Below are 24,512 nucleotides of genomic sequence, written 5' to 3'. Positions count from 1 at the left end.
CTAAGGGTTACATGTATGTACTGTATCATAATAAGATTGTATGTGTTTAGTCAGTCTGTCTTTAGTCAGCCTTTTAACCTCTTTTTCATTGTTGCAGCAATGAGGGGCAGGTTTTCACTTGTTTCACCTAGAGGCTAGTGGATGGCAGGACTGAAGGTATTTAGTTTCAGTCTCCTCTTGCCTCCCATTTGTAATCACAATATCAGCCTTTGCATAACACCTCCTTCTGTAGAGAGGTGCTTGTCAGACCAGTTCTCAGGCTGTTTGTCTGTTCCTTTTATGGGAAGCCCTCTTAGCCAGAATTTAAAGCTCAAGAAACAACTTTTGATTCAGAGAAAGGTGTAGCCGACCACTGTTTTATGCTGCTGACATTTTTGGAATATTTTTTAACACATCTCACAGGAGCTTGACGGGACTTTGAATGTGTTTGCTCTAAAAGGAGAAGACATCTCAGCAGGTGAGTGTTTAAGATGTGACCTACTTCAAGTTTTAACTCACTTTTAAAAGTCCTGTTTTGTTTCACTGTGGTTTCAAAGAGTTGGCTTCATACCTTTTCCTGTGGTTTCTTTGTTTGACCTCAGTAGATGAGTTTCATCTTCTGTTTGATAGGCAACATTTTTGTTTCAAACCCTTCTTTTTTACCATGTGGCAATTTCTGACCTGTGTTTGCACATCCCTGTGGCGGTTTAGTGCTGCTAAAACAGGATTACTAAAGTACACATCAGGACAAACTCAACAACAAAATTCAACGACAACAGTGAAAAGAGTGAAACATTTTAAACGCTGTGTCTAACCTCACCGGCATGTTCCGGAAATGTGAAGAATGTTAACTGCTGTCAGCTTTACTTACATTACACAAACTTAAATAGAGAATGTAACAAAAAAGTGTTCTACACCGTGTCAACCATTTGACACATTTAAACTACACACAATTCACATAAGAAGAGTAAATGAAACAACCAACCAAAAATAACCTGTCTGAGTACAGTGGCCAGGAACTCACACAGATAACACATGCACAAGCACAAACCCACTCACGGCGCTGTTTACCTCCTTTTCCCCAGTCACCAAACGAACAATTGTTAATTTCTAGTAGCTATGGCGTAAGAAGGTAAATCAGTAAAACTGTGCTAATAAAATGCACCTTATAAGAGCAAACACACCTGGGGTGTGGCTCTGAACAATCCTGACAGGTATGTAGAGACTTCCTTATTGCGTGCAGTATAGGAAAAATAAGATGTCCCGCTGCTATTTGAGAGAAAGGGTTGGTTTCAGTGTTTTCCTCTATAGGTAACTACAGATTTTCACTCATTTCTCTTCTCTTCTTCTTCAGTTTGTGACAATAAACAACCATTTAATATCTCAGGAAAGAGAGTTGTGTACAAATCTCTCATAGTTCGTGTCTCTCAGTAAATAACATTTGGAGTCTGATGTGTTATTCTTGGAAAATCTAAAATACCAAGTTTTATTACTCTGATAATTATGTTGGCTCATGTTATCCAAACAGAGTGCAGAGTGGACAAAAAGAGTCATCCCCCAGAGGACAGCTGTGTTCTTCATCAAATTCTCTGTCATAGCTACACTTCTTCTCTTTGAGGAAAAAATGCACCCTTATAATATGATTCGTGTTATTCTTTCTGGAAACCATTGTTGCCTCTTGTTAATGACTGGGTGATTATGCTTTACTTCTGTCCCTAGTTATGGTTAAAAAGTCCATTAAGGGCTTGTGAAGTCCTGTGAAATTGGTGAGGTAACTTTATTTATTCATCTGTGGGTTCTTAAAATGCTAAACAGTATGCAGCATATCATTTTAGAACGTCCACAATAATGAACATTGTGTGCTCATCAGTAGAACTAGTGTCCAGAGGGACTCTGGGTCACAGGGCAATCTGCTGTGATCTGGAAAGGAAGTAGCACAGAGACTTAAAGGATGGCCTTAAGCGTTCTTTGCTCAAAAACGATCAGAGTTTAGACAGAGGTCCTTCCTATGCATAAAGCCTGAAAACGCCTGGTGTCTGTCATCAATCTACAGCTGTGAGACTTCACTGTCTGGATCATGTTCTCCTCTGCCACGCCGTACAAAAACCAGCACTATGCTGACCTGAGGAAGGACTGCATCAGGGATAAAACACTGTTTGAGGATCCAGAGTTCCCAGCCACCAATTCATCGCTGTATTTTAGGAAACCTCCTCCTGGTGCTGTGCAGTGGAAACGACCAGGGGTGAGTGGTGCATCTGGAATGTCATTAATGCTGCAAATGCGTGACAGCTATGTTTTACTGTACGAAGAGTTTGAGGTATGAACATTTTGTAAACAGTTGTGTAGGTTTGTATATTTAGATTTTCTGTGTCTACAGTAACTGACAAATATTTAATATAGTGTGAAAAACTTTTCTGTTGTAGGAAATAAGTGAAGATCCTCATCTTTTTGTGGAAGGCATCAGCTCTCATGACTTGAACCAGGGAGTTGTGGGAAACTGCTGGTTTGTTGCCGCCTGCTCCTGTCTGGCTTTAAAGCCACACCTCTGGAAAAAGGTTAGTGAACTCAGGGCCTTTATTTTGAATGCACAAGCCACTGGGGTGTTCTAATTAGCACTAGTAAATAAACCGTAATAAGACGGGTTATAGGTTAATGTTTAGAACTGGACTAGCTGGGAATACATTTGACTCATCGTTAAGAAAGCCACATTCACTGGTCAAAACATTTCTAATCACATCACATTATATTTGCTTTTATCTGTACATGAATAGTCTAAGGCAAAGCACTGAGATCAATAAATACAACATTTATCAAAATGTCTGCTTTAGATTTAGGTTTCAAAATGAAGTTTCACACCATGAGCCATTTATTAAGTACAAAATCAACAGTTAAGACAAAAAAAGAACTACCAAAAGAGGGTAACATGATGTTAACAATAATAATAATTGTTATGAAAAGAAGAGGAACTGAAGAACTTGATGAGTATCATTTCTAGCCTGTCCAGATAACTGGCAGCTAAAATATAACTGTCACCTTTTGCTCCCATTCATTCCTCCTGAGTAAAATTTGAGGAAGTACATAGTGCAATGATTGATTACAATGGTATGAGCTGCCTCAAGTACAAGAACATTCTGTATCAAGTTGTTACACACACAAAAAAACGCATTGAACTGATGTTTGGGATGACAGCATGTGCAATGTTTCATTAATAAAACAAAATAAAGCAGATTTGGTCTGAATGTATAATACACGGAATAGTTTGGTGCCCAGCTTGTGTACTGTATAAATCTGCAATTGCTGTGCCTGTTGCATTTGTCACATTTTTTTTTTTTTTTTTGAAATTCATTTAATTTCACATCAACATTTGCAGGTGATTCCTGACTGGAAGGAGCAGGAATGGGATCCCAAACACCCAGAGGACTATGCTGGGATCTTTCACTTTCAGTTCTGGATCTTCGGTGAGTGGGTAGACGTGGTGGTGGATGACCGGCTGCCCACGATCAACGGTGAACTCATCTACTGTCACTCTAAAAACAACAATGAGTTTTGGAGTGCTCTGCTGGAGAAGGCCTACGCCAAGTCAGTAGATTCTATTAGACCTTGTTTAGAAAAGATTTTTTTTTACTGTATTGTAGATGGTAAAGATACAATTGTATATTACTAGTGATGATAAATATGTTGAAATACAATAAGAAAATTATGCTACAAAACTATACTACAGCTAGAAATTATATTATAAAATGTTTTGCACAACAATTTTTTCATGTTCATTCTATTCAGAAGCTATATTTCATATTACTGCCGCATTTCCAACGTTTCTAAAAAAGAAAAAAAAAAAAAAAGAAAAAAAAACGTGTGATTTATGTGCGCCCTCTGCACCCAGGCTCTCAGGCTGCTATGAGTCCCTGGAGGGCGGAAACACTGGAGATGCTGTGGTGGATTTCAGTGGAGCTGTGGCTGAAGCCATCAACCTGGAACAAGAGGCTTACCATAATGACCAAGCAAAGCAAGACAAACTGTTTGAGGACCTACTAAAGGTGTACGACCGTGGAGGAATCATAAGCTGCTCCATTAAGGTCTGTGCTGTGTCGAAATGTTTCCTCGGACTCTGTATTCTAGAAATGCTACCCATAGTAATTTATTTATTTATTTATTTTTAATTTCACAGGCAGAGCCTCATGAAATTGAGCTGAAGATGGTGAACGGGTTGGTGAAAGGTCACGCATACTCAGTTACTGCAGTGAAGAGGGTGCGTTTGGGTCATGGGCTAATAGCTTACTTCAGAAATGAAACCATCCCCCTGATCCGCATGAGAAACCCCTGGGGCAAGACTGAATGGAAAGGAGCCTGGAGTGACAGGTGAGGAGGAACGATAGAGTTAATTTCCTCTGTTGTTTTTACATGTGACACTCCATTGGAAGTTTTCAAAATATTTTTCAAACACAATACTTACAGCATTACAAAGTTTCTAAAGTTAAAGTTTGGTCTTGTATGGAAACAGGCTGTGGCTACAATCCCTTCTGGATTTCAGGTTTTCAAGGCAAATCAGTGAGCTAGTGAGCTGAGGTATTATCCACCACCTCTGTGCTGAACAGGAAACAGAATGCAACAGTTTTAATAGGTTTATCAGTGTCAACCATAACAGTCAAGATGAAACCATGTGCAAATAGTGATAAGTTATACCATTCTGTGAAAGAGACACACAATTTTGTAGCCACGTTTCACGGCTCAAAATTGGGTGTAGCGTGTATTGAAGGTCAAGCAATTGATAGGTGAACTCGCTTTTTGATCTTCTTGTTGTCAGCTCTGAGGAGTGGTCAAAAGTTGGCGACACAGAGAGAGGAAACCTTGGCATCACGGTGGAGGATGATGGAGAGTTCTGGATGTCCTTCACCGACTGGTGCAAGTCCTTCACAGACGCGGACGTTTGCCGCCTCATCAACACTTCACTGATCAGCATCCACAAGACATGGAATGAGGCTGTGCACTTTGGGAGCTGGAGTAAACACGCGGAGCCGCTGTTAAACCGCTGTGGTGGCTGTGCTAACCACAAACAGACATTCCTGCAGAACCCACAGGTATTATTCAACACATTACCTACAGCCAGGTATTTGTATACTCTACAGGAAATACTGAATCCTTTTCAACGTCTTTTTCAGTACCTGTTTGATGTTACGAAGGAGGCTGATGAGGTCCTGATCTCCTTGCAACAGAGAGACATGAAGATCCACAGAAGATTTGGTCAAGGGGAAAACCTAACCATTGGCTTCGCTGTATTCAAGGTACATGCTTTACTGATCAAATGAATGGTTAGTAAGTGGCCTCTAAGGGCACGTTTCATGTACCAAAAAGCAATAAAAAACGTGAGCCTCACTAGAGATGCGGAAATGCTTCGTCTGGGCTGAAGACATTAATCAAAGGTTAGTTGTTTTGGGCCAAGACAAGGAACACCATATTTTGGATTTTTATTTGGTTTTCTCGTTGAGCAGTTGGTTGTTTATTAATGAGAAGCAGACATTACTTGATAGCTTTATCAGAACCAAAACAGACCATTTCAACAAGAGGCAAAGTCACACATAATTACACACAAAGAATGAGCATACTTTGTTGATTGTTTCGAGCTGGAAAGCACCGTGGAGCCACACGCATTTAGTGCCAATTCTTTCTGAAGGTGCCAAAACTTCAGTTGTCCCTGTAGAAGAGCTGTGCTTTGACACTGAAGTACAGTGTTCAAATGTGAAACCGCAACATCTCAGATATACGGTATAATGTATAATGCAGTATAATGCAAAGTCAGAGCAGGTCTCTTTAAAAAAAGCCATGGAGCTAGATTGTATCCGCCATGCTGTGATTAGATTGTCACATTCAAATGAGTCTATATTCAGCAAAACTGACATCACATTTCCTGTACTGAGATTTACTTGTCAGACATCTGGCTAAGTTCACACACACTATACACTCTTATCATGTGGACAGAAGTGCTGCCAAAGGGGTAAGTTCTGGACAGCAATAGACGCTGGTGCCATACAGAGCGATTAAGAAAGAACAACTACAGCCGTGTGCACACAGCCTCTTAAAGTACTGTGACACAGAAATGTTAACCTCCATTTAACCCTTGTCATTTGCGGTGTTTGTGCTGTTTGTGATGTATCCTCCTCCTTTATATGACAGACTCCAGACCCCGTGCTCATTATCTCTCTGTCCACTACAGCTTGTTTTGGCATGTTTGCACTAAAAGAATTACATTTTGTCATACAGCAGCTGGTTTTGAAATTGCGTTTTGATCCTTTCAAATACAATAAAAAAACATTTAAAAAAACACAGTATATGTCTTTAAATTAGTGAAGGACTGACGTCTGAGCATTATAACTATTTTGAAATTCTCTTTCTGGCTGTTAACTTCTAATATCATGTCTATTTTTTTTTTTTTTTTTTTTCCATTTTACCAAACATACTCATCATTACAGCAGTGCACAATGTCACATTATGACGTACTCATAATGTCATTGTAACAATATTAAAACTCTTCTGCCACCAGGAGGCAGAAAATCCATTCAAATTTTTAATGTATGTTGAACAAGATGGACACACAGTGTGAATTTTACTTTTAAAAGTTAATAATTAATAGTTAAATTAGACCTTTATTGTTAGAATAAATCTAAACACCATTAGCTAACTGCTCAAGTAGTACTTTTTTACTTTATTATTATTATTTTGCATACCTAAAATTAAAAAAAAAAAAAAAATTAGCTTTGTACTGTTGCAACTGGCTGAGGTAGAGCTGGTGAGCCAGTGGTTCACTACAGAGAGGGCAGGGTCCCTTTAAAAGCCTGAAATAGATCTGAGAAGTATTGTTCACGGATTTCTATTCATATTTCAAACTTCATTTAATCTTTTGGAATATGTTGAGTTTCAAACCATTAGTTTTGCATTAGTGTTCTATTTGGTGATCTATTTGGAATTTGGAATTTTAAATTTAATCTATGTAATTTGTTTAAAGTCTTAATCAGAAAGGCCAGGAAAAATCTTGGCAGACACTACCGCCCCCCTTGTTCAAAGAGTTCTTATTGCTTCCTTCAGGTCACAGATATTCTCTACCTAGGTGTAGAACCTAGTCATCTTAACAACTCTTTTGTCGATTGCAGTTAATCACTATTTGTTTATGATACTGTCATACTGCTCTCTTTGTATTGGCATCCTGTGTGTTTATTCTCTGTATGGGCGACTGTTTTGTTTAACCACTGGCTGCATAGACAATTGCCCCTTTGGAGATAAAAAAAGAATACCCTGCAGAATGATTAGTAATGACTGGAATGGAGTAAAAAGTAAAAAACAAATAATGAAAGATGTGGTGGAGTAAAATATAAATTAGCTAGACACTACCTCAAATGTTATGATGCACAGTCACAGATGAGTAAACATGCTGAGTTACTAAACCTCCAAACTTATTTCCAGGTGGAGCTGAACAGGAAGTATCGGCTGCATGACATTCTGACTCAACCGTGTGTGGCCACCTCCACCTACATCAATGCCCGGACTGTGTTCATGAGATGTGTGCTGTCTCAGGGCAGATATGTCATCATCCCCACCACCTTCAAGCCTCACGTACTGGGGGATTACATGATCCGAGTTTTCACTGACGTGGACTCAGGCTGCCGGTAGGACATTGATTTAGGTGTGATGTCCAACCAGTGAGAACCTGTGGCTGTATAGATCTACATCAGTATTAATATTTGCAGACAGAAATGTAACATTCACATATCTTCCAATTATCAGATCTTAAGGGAACCTGAGAACACAACAGTTCTTTTGGGGCTCATTTGAGACTGTGATGGATGGATAATGTCCAAGAAAAGCACTCACACTAGAGCTTTGGAGAATTCACATTAAGTCTCTTAAAAGGTCACACCACTCTGCTTCTGCTTTTCTTGGCCAGAGATGTTGTTTTGCAAGATTTAGGTTTGTTTCTGATATTCCTTTTTGGAGATATAGAGATCCAAGTTGCGCTTGCTTATATGAAGTCCCAACTTTAACTGGCCAGTCACAATGTCAGAAACAAAAGAAAAAAAAATCATCTTCTATGCTGATCTTTTTACTCTCGTCTGTTGTCACAGGGAGCTGACAGAGGACAAGCCAAAGGTAAAATGCTGGAGTTCATTCCTTGGATACCCACAGGTTGTGACGCATGTGTATGTCCATGAAGCGGAGGGCCTTCAGAACCAGGACAATACGGGAGGTTAGGGGACTTTACACCACAAGTCTGCAGTTCATTCATTTGCGTATACCTTTAAAGCACCAATGTCAATGCATGCATCTTATGTTTTCATACAGGTGCCGACCCCTATGTGATCATATCCTGCGAGGGCCGTTCAGTAAGATCTGTCATCAAGAAGGATACTTTGCAGCCAGAGTTTGCGACCAGCGGCATTTTCTACAGGAAGAAAACCAGAAAGCCCATAACTGTTGAGGTAAAGAGGAATCTTTCTCCTTCATCTCTCCCGCTGACTTTAATTCATCTCAGAGACAGAAGGTGCATAAGGATTGCTGATCAGTATTGATCAGTATTTGCCTGCCAAAATGTCATCTATTCAGCTATTTTGAGCTCCAAGGCAATGTGATGTTTCAATTTAAGACGATGTGAAAGAAAGAGAGGCTGAAGAATTAATGAAGGCAATTTAGTTAAATAAAAGGGCAACTCTTTACAAAAATGAACACAAAATTTAAGCTTGTTATAAATATATATTTATTTAAATCTTTAATAAAAGTGAATACAGGAAAAGTAATGTCAGATGAAATGTCAGCTGAATGTAATTGAGGACACAGTACATAATGTTTACCTGATTATCACTCACTTCCAGCTTCAGATTCTGAAAAACTCTGTAGATAAATCATTGTGCACAGTGAAGGTGAAACAGCCCAAACAACACTGACCTAAATACCACACGTGTTTGAGTGAGTGGAGACTTTAAACCTCGCTGATCTTCCTCAGGTGTGGAACAGCAACGCCGTGAAGGACGAATTTATGGGCCAAGTAGTGTTATCTGGGACGGTGAAGGACACCACCGACCCTCAGAGGCTTCAGCTGCGGAAGAGAGGTCGGCAGATGGCTGATGAGATGCCCGGCAGCATCAGCCTGAGGGTCTTTACTTCGACTCAGCTCACTGCCATATGATCTGTTGAGAGACCTGAGAGAGGGCTGAGCTGTTTTCAGCTCTCAACTATGCCAACATCATGTGTAACTTATTCGACATGTGCCATGACCAAAAATGCTCAATACAACCTTTGTTTTCATACTAATCATGCTATTATTTGCGCAGTGGTGAATTATGTGAGCGGTTTACAGGGCAGCACGGCACGGCTGGACGGACTGAATATCACTTTCTATAGGCATATCATTCAAATGTTTAGTCTTAAGTCGTTATTAAATATTTTTTCATAACTTAAAAATATTTTTATACATTTTTATAGATGTATCCATTCCTTACATCATACTGTGAGTAATATGACAAACTGACACACTAGACATACCGTAAGTTATATGGGAGCATTTACCAAAATAATGGCTTAAATGATGGTTTTGCAAAGAAACTTGCAGTATGTACAACTATATATGAGTATATATAACACCTGTACCTTCTGTGCTTTTCTTCCACTCAGTCATGATCATGCTTCAATCTCATGATTAACAAAATGCAAAACTATAAATGGAGTAAATCTTAAAAAATAAATTCATCCTACAACCAAGCACTCAAGCAACAACTCTGGTTTTCTTCTTTTTTATTTCAGTCCAGTTCCCAAACTGCAATATTTTGTTGTTTTTTTGTTTCTTTTTTTTTTTACACTCAAGACACAGCCATGCACAATTCAAAGTTCAAAAAGTCTATTGCTTCAACCACAATTAAAAATAGTTTATCCAAAACCTCATGTCCCCGTCGCTCATTTGTCATTTTTCAAAGATGGGGAAAGGCCTGCTGAGGTATGCCCGATGGATCAGCAGTTTTTACAAAGCTAGACAATAATAAGTGTAATAATAATAATAAAGATAATAATAATAATAATTTAAAAAGTAACATTTTTTGTCTTTGTTCCATTCTCTTGATACACATTAATAGAGGAATTTTCACACCACGTGTACAGGTTTACACATTCAGAAGATAGGAATGTACAGGAGCAACCACAGAAAAGGGGGCACGTCAGCGGTGTCTCTCATCCCGAAATTCACCTTTGTGCTCATATAGTTCAGACCTGTACATGGGGGTCGGTGGCCAAATGTCTCAGGGCCGGCACAGTTTCCTGACAGGCCACCCACACCTATACCGCACACACACATACTAACACCCAGCAGTGGTACTCAGGACAGACTGTGTGGGCCTGCACACAGAGTGCTGCATTCATGGGCTCTCTGTCCAGATGGAGGAGTGTCCGATAAAGCCCGAACAGGAGAGGTGGATCCAGGAGCGTGGAGACAGCGTGTGTTTGTTTTTCTCTTTTTTCGTTTCCAGGGTGCAAAACATTTATTGATACATACCATAGAGCAACCTGAATATTGTCATTTTAAGTTACACAGTTCTGAAAAAAGAGGGGTTTCCCATCATATTTACATACATACATACATATCCTAACAATCTTAACCTATTTGAAGATGAGATACAGTGTATAGTTTGTTTTACATGCATGAGTTCTGTTGCATCCTCCTGTCTAACACCACTCCTTCATCTTCTGTACATTTGCTGTACAATGGAGGTACGATATGACTAAGCAGCTACCCAGCACCTCGGAGTCAAGGTGGACAACACGAGTGAGGCGTCTTCTAGTGCAGACTGAGGTAGCCCTCCCCCCCACACACACACACACAACACCGATCACACTCACTCACACACAGGGGAACGCTACACGGGAAAGGCCTGACTGAGCTACAAGACACTGAAACTAAAAGACAACTTGTGTACACTTCAAACTCTGACCAGGTACGGAAGGAATGTTAGAGAACAACGTGCCTCTGCTTTCAGCGCTCACACAGGGCAAGGTACAATCATAAAGTGGCGCTCTCTACTTCACTCACTGGATAACATTCCTTCTCTTCAATCGTCCAAAAGCTAACTACAAAATGTAAAGGGCCAGTTTGGAAAAAATAAATAAATAAAAGACAAAAAAGAAATAAGACACAGTTCAGAAGAAAGCTTGAATGAGCAGCAGTTTAAAGGGGGAAGAGGGGAGCGGCATGTCCTGTGATACCGTTGTAGTACTGAACTGAACAGGCAGACCAGATCTTTGACGGCCTTCCATTCAATCCACACGTATAGTGAAAGGCATATCATGCATTCCTCCTCCATGTTGTGCAGTTTCTGCATTTTAATGACTGGTATTTAACAGACTCACTTACAAAGCATTTTAACTTTTCATTATTATTTTTCTATTAAAGAGAAGCATGTTGTTGTCTTTTTGTATGATACTTAAGGCTGCAAACACACAGATGTTTTGGGCACTGGACTTCCAACTTACTGTAGATTAAAAAGAAAAAGCTTTTAGTCATTCTAATCACTTCTGCCACGGATGTATTCAGAGATTGATTTAAATATGTGTTGCACCATGTACAAACAGACAGTGACTAAACAGGAAACAGAAAAACCAGAAGCTGTGTTATGATGTTCCATTTCACAGAGGAAACCCATGCATTAACTGCAGCAAACCGGCATGTGTTCAGTTTAAATAGGAGACACTGTTCACAGGTATGAAGTGGATTGTTGAAGGATGTTCAAAGCTGGCATGGGTTATTTGAAATTCCTCCTGACTTGTTTCCCTGTAGCTGCACCCCCCTACTCACATTCACACGAGCACGTACACAAAATCTGACAATCTGCAAAGGAGTTGCAATGTTGCTCCACACAGCCATAGTCATGCAGGCAAAGGTTGGGTCCAGAGTCACTCTCGCACATCAGCCCGGCCACTGCAGGCGCAGGTGTGACCTGACCCGTGAAATGACTAGAGGAAGGAATCACAGGCTCTTCAGTTTTGTGTTTTGTCCCCTCCTCTATAGATTCTTCTTGTTCTGCTTGAAAATGAGCACACTTTCCTTTCAATTATCATTATTATTTTTTTTTTTTTTCGGTTTGGGGGGGATTGGGCGGCGACGGCCTCCCAACCAAGACACATGACACAAGGACATGTGCACACACACACACGCACGCACACACACACACACACACACACACACACACACACACACACACACACACACTCACACACACTCACATAATAGTGATGGACTGCTCTACATGTACAGAGTGCTGGAGAAGTAAACGAGGAGACAAGGTCTTTTCAGCAGCATGGGCCAAGAGGCTGCAAGGCCAGGTGTCCGTCCGTCCTACATATGAGGCCCGGGGGTCTTTTGTCCTTGTGCGGACATGATAAGTCACACAAACCCCTCCTTGTGCTGTCGCTGTCATGTCACCCACCACCCATACACCCAAGCCCCTGCCGCCATGAGCGCAACACGTCACAGACAGGGTTCCAGCCTTGGGTGTGGACAGAGAGCACACCCTAGCGACTGCTATTCTTTATGGCTTCCTTCGCAGCTACAATCAGGGGTGTCAGACTGGAAAGAGGCTTCGCCAGCTTGAGGAAGGAATGCTGTGGAGAGAAATGATAAAAACAGGGGTGATAGGGTCTGAAACCAGATGCAGTATGTAAATATTTTTTTGGTGCAATATATTTACTTTTTTATATATAGTTTTTCTCCTGTCTACCTTGTGCTATTGCTTGTCTTGTCTTGCTTTATCTTATCTTATCTTATCTTATCTTATCTTATCTTATCTTATCTTATCTTATCTTATCTTATCTTATCTTATCTTATCTTATCAGTATCTTACATTAAATGTTGCCATTAAATATGGCCCAGTACAATCATACAAATGTATTAAGGTTGAGCCTCTAGTTTACCTGAAGCAGCTCCTTGGCAGAGCCTCTGCGGTCCACATCCATCTCCAGACAGCGGTTGAGGAAGTCTCTGAACACAGATGACAGCCTCTCTGGGTTCTGCAGCTCAGGAGTCCCGTTGGTTGCTATCAGGTACAGCGCCTGGATATAGATAAGCATAGAGAGATAAAAATAAAATCTGAATAATTTATCCCCGCGTACACTTAATTCCCACTAAAAAGCTAATGCACTGTGACGTATGTTGTTGCTGCATTGTGTGTCTCACCCTGAGTGGATTCTCGTTCAGGTAAGGTGGTTCTCCCTCTACCATCTCTATCGCCATGATTCCCAGAGACCAAATGTCCACTTTTGGGCCATAAGCCTTCCGGGTCACCACCTCTGGTGCCATCCAGTAGGGGGTTCCAACCATTGTGCTGCGCTTGTTCTGCTCTGGAGTGATCTGGGCACAGAAGCCGAAGTCGGCTGCAGGGAGAGAGTGATATGGTAGTTTTTATTTTGTTTTACTGGATTTATCTATATTTCACTCAAGCACTGTGTCGTTTTATACAAAACCTTGTCTCTTAACCCAAAGCTAAACCACTTTTGTTTTAGCTTTCAATACTACCAAACCAAAGCGAAAGGCACATTTTACTAGGAAAAACTTACTGAGTTTTACAGATCCGTCCATGCCCAAGAGAATGTTGTCACTTTTTATATCTCTATGGATCACTTGGTTAGAGTGCAGGAAGTCCAAAGCTTGAAGACACTACAAAGAGAGAGAGAGGAAAAAAAGTACTATGTAAAAGGTTTAAATGTGTTTAAAATAAATATAAGAACCAACTCATCATTGAGTTGGTACATCTACTGATGTAGAGGCTGACATTGCTAATGTCTAAACTTGGCTTCTCACCTCTCTGCAGACTGCAGCGATCTGGCCCTCGTCCATGCAGGTTTCAGTCACTACATCTGTCAACGACCCTCCGGCCAAGTACTCCATCACCACCCAGAGCTCATCTCCTACCAAGTAACTGATAAAGCAAGGGAGAGAAAGAAATGTAAGTATAGTGAGAAATTTACATGTAATTTAACTGGGGTTTAGGTGTTGCTTTGAAAAATGAATAGTCTCAGGATATTAGCTGACACATGTACAGAAAATGTGAAATCAGATCAACAGGATTTAAAGTGAATGCTGTTAAAATCTTTTTTGTTTAAATTTTTTTAACAGTAGGTGGCAGTAATGCGCCTTTAGATGAAAGTAGACTACCATTAAAAGGCAAAATGAAGAAGAAGAAGGCCGTGGCAGAAGAAGAAAGATCGGAAAAGGGGGTTGAGACGATCCCTCAATGTCATCACATTAACAACCATACTAATCCCAAATAGTTTCACAGTTCAGCATCCTACTGTCAACAGGACAGGATGCATTGACCTTGCTGCGATACATTCAGACTGCTGCGTCAGTTTATGTGTGGACCATCAAAAAAACAAACAAACAAACAAAAAAAACTATAATTTAACATAAACTGCAGTAAGTGCACCATGCACATGCTAATGTTCCTTGTTATAACAGTTTCCTATGTCAGGTAAATATGTTTAGTGCAGATGCATAAATTCTGCATGTTTGCTTGTCACAGAAATGTGAGGGTTGCCATTTTTTTCTCTTTTACATAACAGCAAACTGAATGTCTTTTGAATTTATTTCTCATTGGATTATAAAATGTAGATATCACGCAGGCTATGCAAAAATATAAAATTCTTCAACTCCTATTTTGAAGGATCCTACTATCTTCTTCAGAAAAAATAAATATTTATACAACTATAAACTATCCAACTGACCTGTCCAGGTAGTTCACTATGTTGGAGTTTTTGTTTTCCCTCATCACCAAAATCTCATTGATGATCAGCTCTTTCTTGGGCTGCTGTTGCAGGTTCATCTGTTTAATGGCCACCTGGGAAAACAGACAAGATAGATATAGCTTAGAATACGCTTTCCCTGGTTGGCTTGGTGAGGAAATGTTGAATGTTGCAAAAGCAGAGGTACTTACCTCTTGGCCAGTTGCTATGTCGATAGCGGTGTACACAGTGCCAGACGCTCTGGTAAAAAACACAAATCACGTCAGTAATACAGAAGTTTTAAAAGAACTCATAAAAACTGACAACCCTCAACATATGTCCCAGTTTTTTTGTTTTTTTTTTTGGAAATGTTTAAAGTTATGGAATATACTTGAAGAAAATTAGGTTAATCTTGTTCTGCAGCAACAATAACAGGGACAGTTGACTGTTTAAAGAACAGTTTTCAAACACAGTACGATCCATTTAGATTCAGACAACAACCATATGACTGATAATAAATTAAAAGGAGAAATGAAAGCTTCTGGGATAAGAGGAGATCATTTGATTTAACAAACATCACTCACTAAAATGAATTTCATGAAACTGCTACCAGTTATTACCAGGCCTGCTCTGTGATGAACACAAATATCTGAGGAATGGTCTCACAGTAACCAAAGGAATGGTATGCAGCTGGTCTGGAAGTATAAGTCACGACACAAAAAGAACAGTTTCTTTTTTTTCAGCTTTTCCTCTCTCTCTTTCTGTCAGCTACACCTGTGTGCTGTCAGACGCTATGAATAATGCAGCCCAGTTCCTGGTACTAATAAGTTAAAGATAACAGAGCAGGGAGCAAACACACAGTTATCTACTGTTCAGCTTCCTGATCAAATATGGAAATTGTGAGCGTGTCGGAGGACAGAACGACCATACTGTTTTTATCTATTCAGATGTGTTGTGCAAAGAGGGACAGGCCGAAAAGCTACGGCCTTAGAAAAAAAAGAAAGAGAGAGGGAGAGAGAGAGAGATGAGAGCTGAGCTAATCTGCCTCTTGGCCTTTTCAGGACACGCTTCTCATTTCCTGTAGACTTATTTTCCTCCCAGTCATTCAACCTCCCTCTAACTCTGCCTCCCCAAAGTGGTCACTACAGCTCCATATCTCCAGTAGAGCCTAACCGCTCCTGAAATTGCTTCATTTCAATAACTGAGACTTACCCTTGTCCTATTTTCTCGAAGCGTGTGTACTTCTTTTTGGGATCCCCCACACTCACAATGCTCCCTGAGTCAGAGAGAACACAGACAGTATGACACGATCACACAGGCACACAGACAGAACACATTACAGTCTTTCTATTCTAGATAGCTGGTCTGAGTATGTGTCTCTCTTCTTCATGTGCAGTTTTGTAAACTGAGGTGGGGATAGACTGCAGAGAGAGAAGGCCACATCAATGAAAAAAGATATTTCTTTGTCCAAATTTATTTCTCGCTGTGCTCGCACAACTGCATAACTGCTCTAAACAATGACTCTAAACCAAACTGAAACCCTACGCTGAATAATGTGGGCCACACACACAATCTCTAATTAACTTATTCATCAGAACACGAGCTGAGGAGACAGAGATCATGTGCTCAGTGTTGTTTTAATTATCCACGGCCTATTATTTCGTTTGCACGATGATTATTTTCAGACTCACAGTCTCTTTAACTTGAGTAGTTTTAGCTAAACAGAAAGTTCACAAAACTAAGGGATTCTCCACCAAATTGTTTGTGGAAGTGAGGAAGAGGAGTTCATTACATCACCAGCTTAAGTGTGAAAAGACGTGAAACTCTTAATACACATACTGAGTCTCTCCAAGATCTCCTCATCTGTCATTTTGGACTTCTTCCTCTGCCGGTCAGTGTGACGATACATTGTGTTGGATGTGTTCTCCGGCTGAACCTGAGACTCTGGTGGAGTCAGCACCTCTTTCACGGGGGTGGGAGGCTTTGGTGGATCCATGACAGAGCGTGTGTAGATCTGCAAAAGGAGAAATGTGTCAAAGGGATGCAAAGGGCTTTCCATTCCACTGACTGGACAAACTGTGGCCCGCAGACTCACAGATTTGGTGTGTTCAGGTCGGGGTGCAATGACAGGGGGCACTTCATCGTCGTCCTCCTCCTCTTCCTCTTCCTCTTCTTCCTCCTCTTCCTCTTCATCCTCCTCCTCTGACACAGGTGGAGCAATTGGGGGTTCTGTTGTTGACGTTTTGGCACCCTGGAGGGTAGAGATGTAAGTGAGTCGATGTATATGTGACATGTTCCTCTGATTCTTCCACTAATAAAACACATTTTATCTGTTTTGAGTAGTTATCATCGGTTGTAAACAGACTGCAAACCCCAAACCAGCCAGTTTGAGTTTTGGCAAGTTGAGGTTCACAAGGTTTCTGACTGAAAGTAAAAATACAGCTTGTCATTTACATATAAATAAAACTCTTGTCCGAAAAAACAACAACAAAATAGTGTTATCTGTCAGGGAAAAAAAGCTGTTAATAGCAAAGGAAAGACTTATGAGTCAAGTGGAAGCTAAGGTGCGTGAGGTAGCATTCAAGGCCGTTTATCTGAAGGGATCTGTGCTGCGGGGTCTGTGACGGTGTGCCAAGAACCAGTGATGAGAATGATCTGTTCTGCATTTAACTGTGCTGTAGGAGATATCATACTGCAACACTGCAGCATGCAATATGGTGATGAACAGCAGACATTCTGATGATATGGAAGATCCTTTTAACACATGATTAATAAACCACAGGCATAGTTAATAGGCCATATGCTCAGCCTTTTTTTTTCTTTACCCCATCCAAAAACACTACTTGCCTTGGATCATCTTCCTCTTATGGAATGGAAACATCCATTTCCAGTCTCGTCATGCATAAATGAAGCAGTGCAGCTTAGTTCCAGTGATTAAAGGGAAAGTGTCTGGCTGAGGAAAAATCCCAGCCCCTCATTCAGACATAGTGGGCCTCTGACCTGCTCTGAGGAGGGCTCGGCCAAGACTGCAGACAGAAATGTGGGTCTGACTAACTGTGAGCAGTTAGCCAGCATGTGTTTTTCACAGAGCCATGCGGTAATGTCTACGATGATGATGAAGTTACAGGCGCATTTTGGCAATGTGGATCAAATTGTTAGGAACATGAGCTCATACATGCAGTGGTTTAACAGTCATCACAACCCTCTGTGGCATGTGCCACTGCCCTGCCATATAAGACATGGCTCATAGGAAACAGACAAAAAAAAAGATCAAAGGGTGCTCGTGTGGTAGATAATAAATACATCTACAACATCAAAAAACAACAGATCCAATAATCCCCCCATGGAATTTCAATACAGAGAGTGATGATGCCTCTAAAGTCAAGTGGTTCTATGCATTTAGCATCAGCCAGATGGCATAATAAATAGTAGGAGAGCCAATGGTGGATCTTGGCTTCAAGGCCAATGCAGAGATACATCATATGGAAAGTAATGTGGAGGAGTTACCTTGTCAAATAATGCGCTGCAGGTTCTAAGGCTGACAGGAGGCCCAGATGACAGCAGTCGGTTCTGAATGTGAAGGTTGAAAATGGGAGGATTTACTCAAAACAAACCCACACAGTGTGTAAGACTAAGTGCACTTCAGGTGAGAGGGGGGAGGGCAGGGGTATGCTACTGAGGGATGGACATTAAGTCCATAGATGATCCCTGAACACACAGCAACGGGACTCGATATGAGAGTCAAATCACGCCACCTGAGGATTGTCCTCGGCACGAGCCTAGAACAACATTCTCCCTCCACTTCTCTTTGGATTCCTTATAAAAAACGTTGTTTCACCTGTTATTTGGAATCTACAACACGGATAATCGATTTTATTTGTTTTTTATTTATAATTTCCTGATGAAAAGGTAATGAAACTAATAAAAAGAAATCACATTCCTTTTTTAAAAAGAGAGAGAACAGAATAGCAGGAGGAACGAGCTAAACAAACATCTGTCATAGACAAATACAAATCACTTTTAGCTAGAAAACTGAGATCACTATGTTTCACTAATACCTTGCATTAGCTGGCAGGAGGGCATTGTTATTTAAACCTAAGTTGCAGTATTTACACTGAGCTCAAATACTGTGCTATTTATCACTGCAGCATTCGATGAAGTGCAGTCGATGAATAGCTGAGAATAACCGTTACTGAGGAAGGTTCACTGACGATGGATAAAAACTCCTTTCTTAATTAAATGGCTGCTCCAACAGCTATTGCTTCATACTCTATTCTGTCATATTATAAAATCCTACTCGCAGCCATGTTGTGAATAAAAATTATAGCAATGTGAACTTTTCTAGACTTTACCTCTGTCCTTGAAGTTGTTGGTACCTCTTCATTTCTTTCGAATTATTAATGTGGGTATTGAATTGCACCATTTTGTCTTACAAAAATGAAAACTGCTGACAGGCTAAATAGTGGGACTAATAATGTCTGAGCCGCCTGCCTTTTACGCCTGACATGTGATTTGATCTGGCAAATCCTACTGTCCTGGAACACAGGGATATCAATAGTGACATTATTAAGTATTATTATTATTAATAATTATTTAGCTGCTCCTCTGATTTTTAGTTCTTGTGTTCATGAGAGACATAAGATGCCATGTATTCTTGGAGCAAAACGAACCAGGCTGAAATATTTCTCTTAAAATCCATTTCCAGAAATGATCAATACTATAACAGATCCATGCACCGATCGTGTGGAGTTGAACAGTAATACCATCAACATACAGGTGTATAGTAAATCACACAGTCTTATACTGTTAATGCAGTGAATATAGTTTTATGGAAAGATGTCTGTATTGGCTGACAGATGTGTGGTCTGACTGCCACATGGAAGCCAATATAAACTGAGACAATCCTCTCATGACAGGACAGAAAAAAAAATGAAAACAAGTTATCAATACTTAGCACAAACAAAGAAGCCACTAAGCCAGTCATAAGCAATGCCAGTGTTACCTTATTATTTTGACTTTTTCACTCATTTCAGTTTGATATAAACCTTAGTGTTTGTCAGCTGTAGTTCTGGTGGACTGTCAGTAGAATGCCAATATGTGACCTTATACCAAGGTGAGGCATTTTATCTTAAATATGAACCTCAGACGACTCAAATTATTGGTCAAAGAGGTCAAATGAAAATCTGACATTTCTCACAATTTCAAATATATTTTCTATTTAAGCAAAGCGACAGAAAAATGATTCACATGGTTCTGTCTCAAATGAATCCTTGAGAAGATAAGATTACTGTGGGGCAGACATGGACTGTAGCAGGTGAGAATGTGGATGTGATGTGAGTTGCTTACAGTTAGCCACACATCAGCTTTTGAATGTTTACCTGCAATGCAGGTCAGTAGAGCTGCCATTCAAAGTCCTCTGACATGATGACTCCCTGACATGAGACCTGTTATTGGCACATTTCCTGTTGAGCAGTCGGCCCAGGCCAACGCTGTCCTAACTTTAGGTAAAATCTTTGGCACTGTAGCCAGTAACCGAGTCACCTTTGCATGCTACACAATGCAACGCTCCACTTAGATACTCCTAAACACCCTCACTGGGCTCACGCAAACTGCCTGACCCACTCTCTCGTCTTTCAACGGCAAAGAGCTCCTTCAAGCAATAGTTCTGCATTAAGACATCCCAGTGTAGTTTGCCCAGGGCAGACTTGGATTCCATTTCTCCACCCAGTGTGTACAGGCCAAGGCATTCAAAGCATAGATTACTCTGGTCAAAGCCAGGAATGAGGTCAGCACAGCGGGAGTCCTTCTACATGTAGTCAAGCCTCCAATGAAGCCTGTCTATGGGTGTTTCAAAATCTGGTTAAGTAGATTGGAAAAACAAACAATGAGCAGCAGTAGCTCTCACAGCAGTCACCGTTTCTCTGCAGGAGATGCACGACTGTTTGGCATGTACGAAAAATCCAGAGAATAATGCACGGTTATGAGCGCAATATGGGCCTCTACAAGGCGAACACGCACATCGCTCACTGGGGAAGAACTCTGTGCGTAAAGAATGTAGCTGAAAGTAACAATCCAGTCATGGTCCAGAAATTTCAAGAAAGAGGCAGTAAAGTGAGAAAGATTTACTGAGAGGCATGATTTCTCTGAGGTTAAATACCAAGAAATAAAGCCACATATTATTGCAACTTACCTGTTAAGTTATTTCACTCTCATAAAAACCGTGAAGAAATATATTTGCCTCTATATATTACTAAGAGATTGTCTAAAGCAATATAATACTACAGAGACAGCAGCTGTGGCTAAGGACCAGAGGTTAGGTTGATTTGTAAAGTAGTCCAAGCATGTGAAAATAGTAACCAGATTCCAGAGGAGCCTCCAACTGACATATATTATGATTTTATAGTGCTTTCTATCAGCTGTGTTATACTAACCAAAAAAATATAGATATGAAAGTACTCACCAGAGTGTTTGCTGCTATGTACCCATGTGCTGACTTGTCTGAAACAGAAAGACAACATCCTTATAGAGGCTGAAAATCTCTTGTATTAGACATAAGAAGAGATGAAGTATGAAAACATTGGGCTTTTATCAATCAATCAATCAGTCAAAAGAACTTTATTTATACAGCACTTTACATTAAAAACAAACGCCCCAAACCCCCGAGGCCCCAGACCCTCATTCATGCACACACATACACACATGACACACATACATAGTCCTCAAGCATACACCCCGTGTCACCCTAACCTGCCCTAATATAACATATAGAATATGACTGGACACTGAGGGACCAAGTGAGGAAACACCATTGTTTTAGGAGCCATCCACATCTAGAGGTGTCACAGCCCACGGCAACAGAGGCCGCTGCCACAGAGACCACTCTGACCCAGACAGACAGGGTCCCACACCGTGGCCATAAAGCCCTGGAGCAGGACCCCCAACCATCCAGACCAGGCCAGCCCCCTGGACAGAGACACATCTCCTGGTGTGGAGGGCCCCTATAAGGAAAACACTGGAAACACCTACATATGAACAATACTAAAAGGAATTAATAAAAAAGACGAAAAAAAAAACATAATAAAAAGAGTAAACACAAAATTAAAAGCAGTAAAACAGTAAAATCAGCATCCATAAATAAGTAGATATATAATGTGTTACTAAAAATACTAAAGGGAAACTAAGCTGAAAGCTAAGTTAAAAAGGTTCATCTTGAGCCTGCCCTTAAAAACATCAACAGTCTCAGAAGCCCTGAGGCCCTCTGGCATTGGGACGTAATAATAAAATGAGGCGTCACCATAGGTTTTGGTTCTAACATTGGGAACAGTTAAAAGACCGGGGGACCTCAGGCTGATAAGATAAAAGCAGGTGAGATAGATAAGAAGGCCCAAGGCCGTTAAGACACTTAAAAACTAATACGAGACCCTATTTTATTCTGTTAGTACCTACCTCCCGAGGTGAAGCTCATGTATTTCTGGTTGTTGACGGTCTCTTTGGAGTCGTAGAACTTTAAGACGTCCAACACGGCCTGTGGGTTCTTCTTCTGCTCTAGCTTTGTGATGTTCGAGGTCTGTAGGAGCCGCGCCCACTGCTCTGGTATACCCTGCACAATCACACAGAAGTCACATTTTGAAGAAAATCGACTTTTAAGATGAAATCACCTTTTGTCTTGAGGAAAGAGTGTGAGGTTGTTTATTGTGTTTAAATCACATTTTGTGCTTTTGTTGCAAGACACCCGCTAATAACCCTGAATCTACAGTGTTTAGGTAGACAAAAATAAATGTGTTTTTGGCTGCAAATGCTGTCTTTGAGTTAAAAGAACTACATCTTTAGGCAAATCTCCATGCTCCTGATAAATAGTCTAGTGTTTTACAGGAGAAGATAAAATGACACTCGAGCCAGTGTCAAAGGTCAAATCAACAGTAATGTCTTTTCACCCACAAAACTATGATACGGCCCAAAGCAAAATGCTTGGTTTAAAACTGTTTTAATTGGGGCTCTATGTGCTACAGGCATGTATCTTTTCAGATGAACAAGGAACTTTTTGTCACCGTGGACTGGACAGGACACAGCACTGTACATTTGAATGTCAAATAGACCAGAAAGCACATGTTCCTCAGAGAAGATAAGACTTGAAATCTTGCTGAAATATTTTATTAGAAATAAATAAAGATATTTATTGTCACCATTTTAGGGTTTATGTTCATACTCCTTATTAATATTCAGTTTCATGACTTAACTAAATCCATACAGAACATCTATGTGTTTATTTGCATCAAGAATAACCAATAACCTTAAACAGTGTGCAGAACAATAGAATGAAAATGTGTCCACTATGGAAATCATCTGCAAAAAAAGCTATTCAAATACATAGGAAAAAATAGGTTTACTGTCCCCTGCATATTCTTGTACATGCATGGATACCTCTATAATCAAATAGAGATGAATATATGAGGAAAAAGGGTTTATACACTTTGTTTGGGGGCTAGATCACGTCAAACTGAAGAGTCCATGGTGTTGGATCATTGCATTTCTAGCACTACATAAGCTTAGAAACAACTGACATTTGCATGTTAAACAACGTGAATAAAAGAAGAAGAAAATTCTGTTTCATGGTTTCATATATTGAGGTTTGTGTAAGAACATTTACTGAAACTGTAGCTAAAATGTAAATCACCAAGAAACGCCAAAGGAAGCCCAGCCCATTTTTCACTGGATATGGGAAGAAAAAGGGAATGTCAGTTGTCAAATTCTGACTATATGTGGAGGAAAATGAATGTATTAGGTGACTCTTTTTCTTCAGGGAATTGTGATTTTACAGTTGCCTGTCTGGCATTTTCAGAGGGGAGGTAAATTTTTAGAAGCACATCAGTCCCCATTTTGAAGCCTGATCGTCAGGTGAAAGATACTCACTGTGAATTCTCCTGTTACAGCATCAAAGCCCACATGAATGGTGTGTTCAAAGTCTGAAGGTAGGGAAATCTCAGGACGTTCCTTCTCCTTCTTCTTGTTTGCTACAGGCGAAGAATACAAATGCTGATTACAGGCTGATTTCTAATGCTTTATAAACCAGAAACAAGTAAACCACATGAATCAATGAGGGGCAGAGCGTGAAGGTGACATGAAGGATACTCACTCTTGTCTCCCCCGGGGAAGATGGAGCGCAGGCGGACTTTCTTGTTTTTCTCTTCAGGAGCCATTGGAAGCGGTTTAGATGCGTGATTCACTGATGAAGAGTCTCGGGAACTACTGTTCATTCTCAAGGGAGGGGCTGGTGGTTTCTCTTCAATATCAACACTATCAGACATCTTTAGTAGCACTCACAATGTCCTGTGAAAGAGAAAGAGATGAGGTGTCAAAAAAGTGTTTGCATTGAGGGGTCATGTGAAAAACGTTACAAAATGACTCTGGAAGCACAAATCTTAATCATTATGATGAGTTCTTAGCCGGAGTGAGTGTACAAAATACAATAATATCAAGAGACTAGACTCAGAAATACAAGAGTGCTTTGTCAATTTTTGCAAAATGATTTTGCCAATATTGAGCTCGGCTGTAAGCAACGGAGGTCAATCTCGGTGAGGTAGTATTTGCAAGCTGCTTGACAGCAGAAAAAAATACATTATAGTTTCATTTGGTGAATAATAAAATATCTATAAAATGTCAGAAGATAATGTGACACAAGGTGATGCCACTCAAAAGGGGTAAAAGAACAACCGCAGATGTTCATATTTATTGAACATAGTGGATACATTGCCTAAACAATGATTTCTACAATTACTTGTACATTAAAA

At 40.3% G+C, this 24,512-nt stretch overlaps 2 protein-coding genes across 3 annotated transcripts in view; one reads left to right on the top strand and one right to left on the bottom strand.

Annotated features, from left to right (window-relative positions):
* Nucleotides 1–209: 209 nt before the first annotated feature.
* LOC125020983 (calpain-5-like) lies at nt 210–9,726 on the top strand. The gene is made up of 12 exons (XM_047606698.1): nt 210–457; nt 2,033–2,221; nt 2,403–2,534; nt 3,350–3,558; nt 3,863–4,055; nt 4,148–4,338; nt 4,784–5,057; nt 5,139–5,261; nt 7,435–7,637; nt 8,094–8,215; nt 8,311–8,447; nt 8,969–9,726. The coding sequence occupies exons 2-12, from the start codon at nt 2,057–2,059 to the stop codon at nt 9,149–9,151; spliced, it is 1,932 nt and encodes a 643-aa protein (XP_047462654.1). The 5' UTR covers nt 210–457; nt 2,033–2,056; the 3' UTR covers nt 9,152–9,726.
* A 738-nt stretch (nt 9,727–10,464) lies between these two features.
* LOC125020984 (serine/threonine-protein kinase PAK 3) overlaps nt 10,465–24,512 on the bottom strand; it is a 30,918-nt gene continuing 16,870 nt past the window's right edge. Inside the window, exons 2-16 of one of the 2 annotated variants that reach the window (XM_047606699.1) lie at nt 23,858–24,051; nt 23,635–23,735; nt 22,171–22,324; nt 21,185–21,222; nt 18,232–18,294; nt 16,820–16,975; nt 16,564–16,738; nt 15,937–16,000; nt 14,937–14,985; nt 14,728–14,840; nt 13,805–13,922; nt 13,561–13,660; nt 13,181–13,377; nt 12,919–13,056; nt 10,465–12,609 (exon numbers count right to left, since the gene is read on the bottom strand). In XM_047606699.1, coding sequence (XP_047462655.1) covers nt 12,520–12,609; nt 12,919–13,056; nt 13,181–13,377; nt 13,561–13,660; nt 13,805–13,922; nt 14,728–14,840; nt 14,937–14,985; nt 15,937–16,000; nt 16,564–16,738; nt 16,820–16,975; nt 18,232–18,294; nt 21,185–21,222; nt 22,171–22,324; nt 23,635–23,735; nt 23,858–24,029 — 1,728 coding nt within the window. In that variant the 5' untranslated portion in view covers nt 24,030–24,051 and the 3' untranslated portion in view covers nt 10,465–12,519. The remainder of the gene's footprint in view (nt 12,610–12,918; nt 13,057–13,180; nt 13,378–13,560; nt 13,661–13,804; nt 13,923–14,727; nt 14,841–14,936; nt 14,986–15,936; nt 16,001–16,563; nt 16,739–16,819; nt 16,976–18,231; nt 18,295–21,184; nt 21,223–22,170; nt 22,325–23,634; nt 23,736–23,857; nt 24,052–24,512) is intronic. The other variant, XM_047606700.1, reaches the window with a different exon arrangement.

The sequence above is a fragment of the Mugil cephalus genome, chromosome 15 (assembly GCF_022458985.1).
Source record: "Mugil cephalus isolate CIBA_MC_2020 chromosome 15, CIBA_Mcephalus_1.1, whole genome shotgun sequence".
NCBI lineage: Eukaryota > Metazoa > Chordata > Actinopteri > Mugiliformes > Mugilidae > Mugil > Mugil cephalus.
The sequence above is the reverse complement of the archived record's forward strand: the minus strand, read 5'-3'. Positions and strand labels throughout refer to the sequence as shown.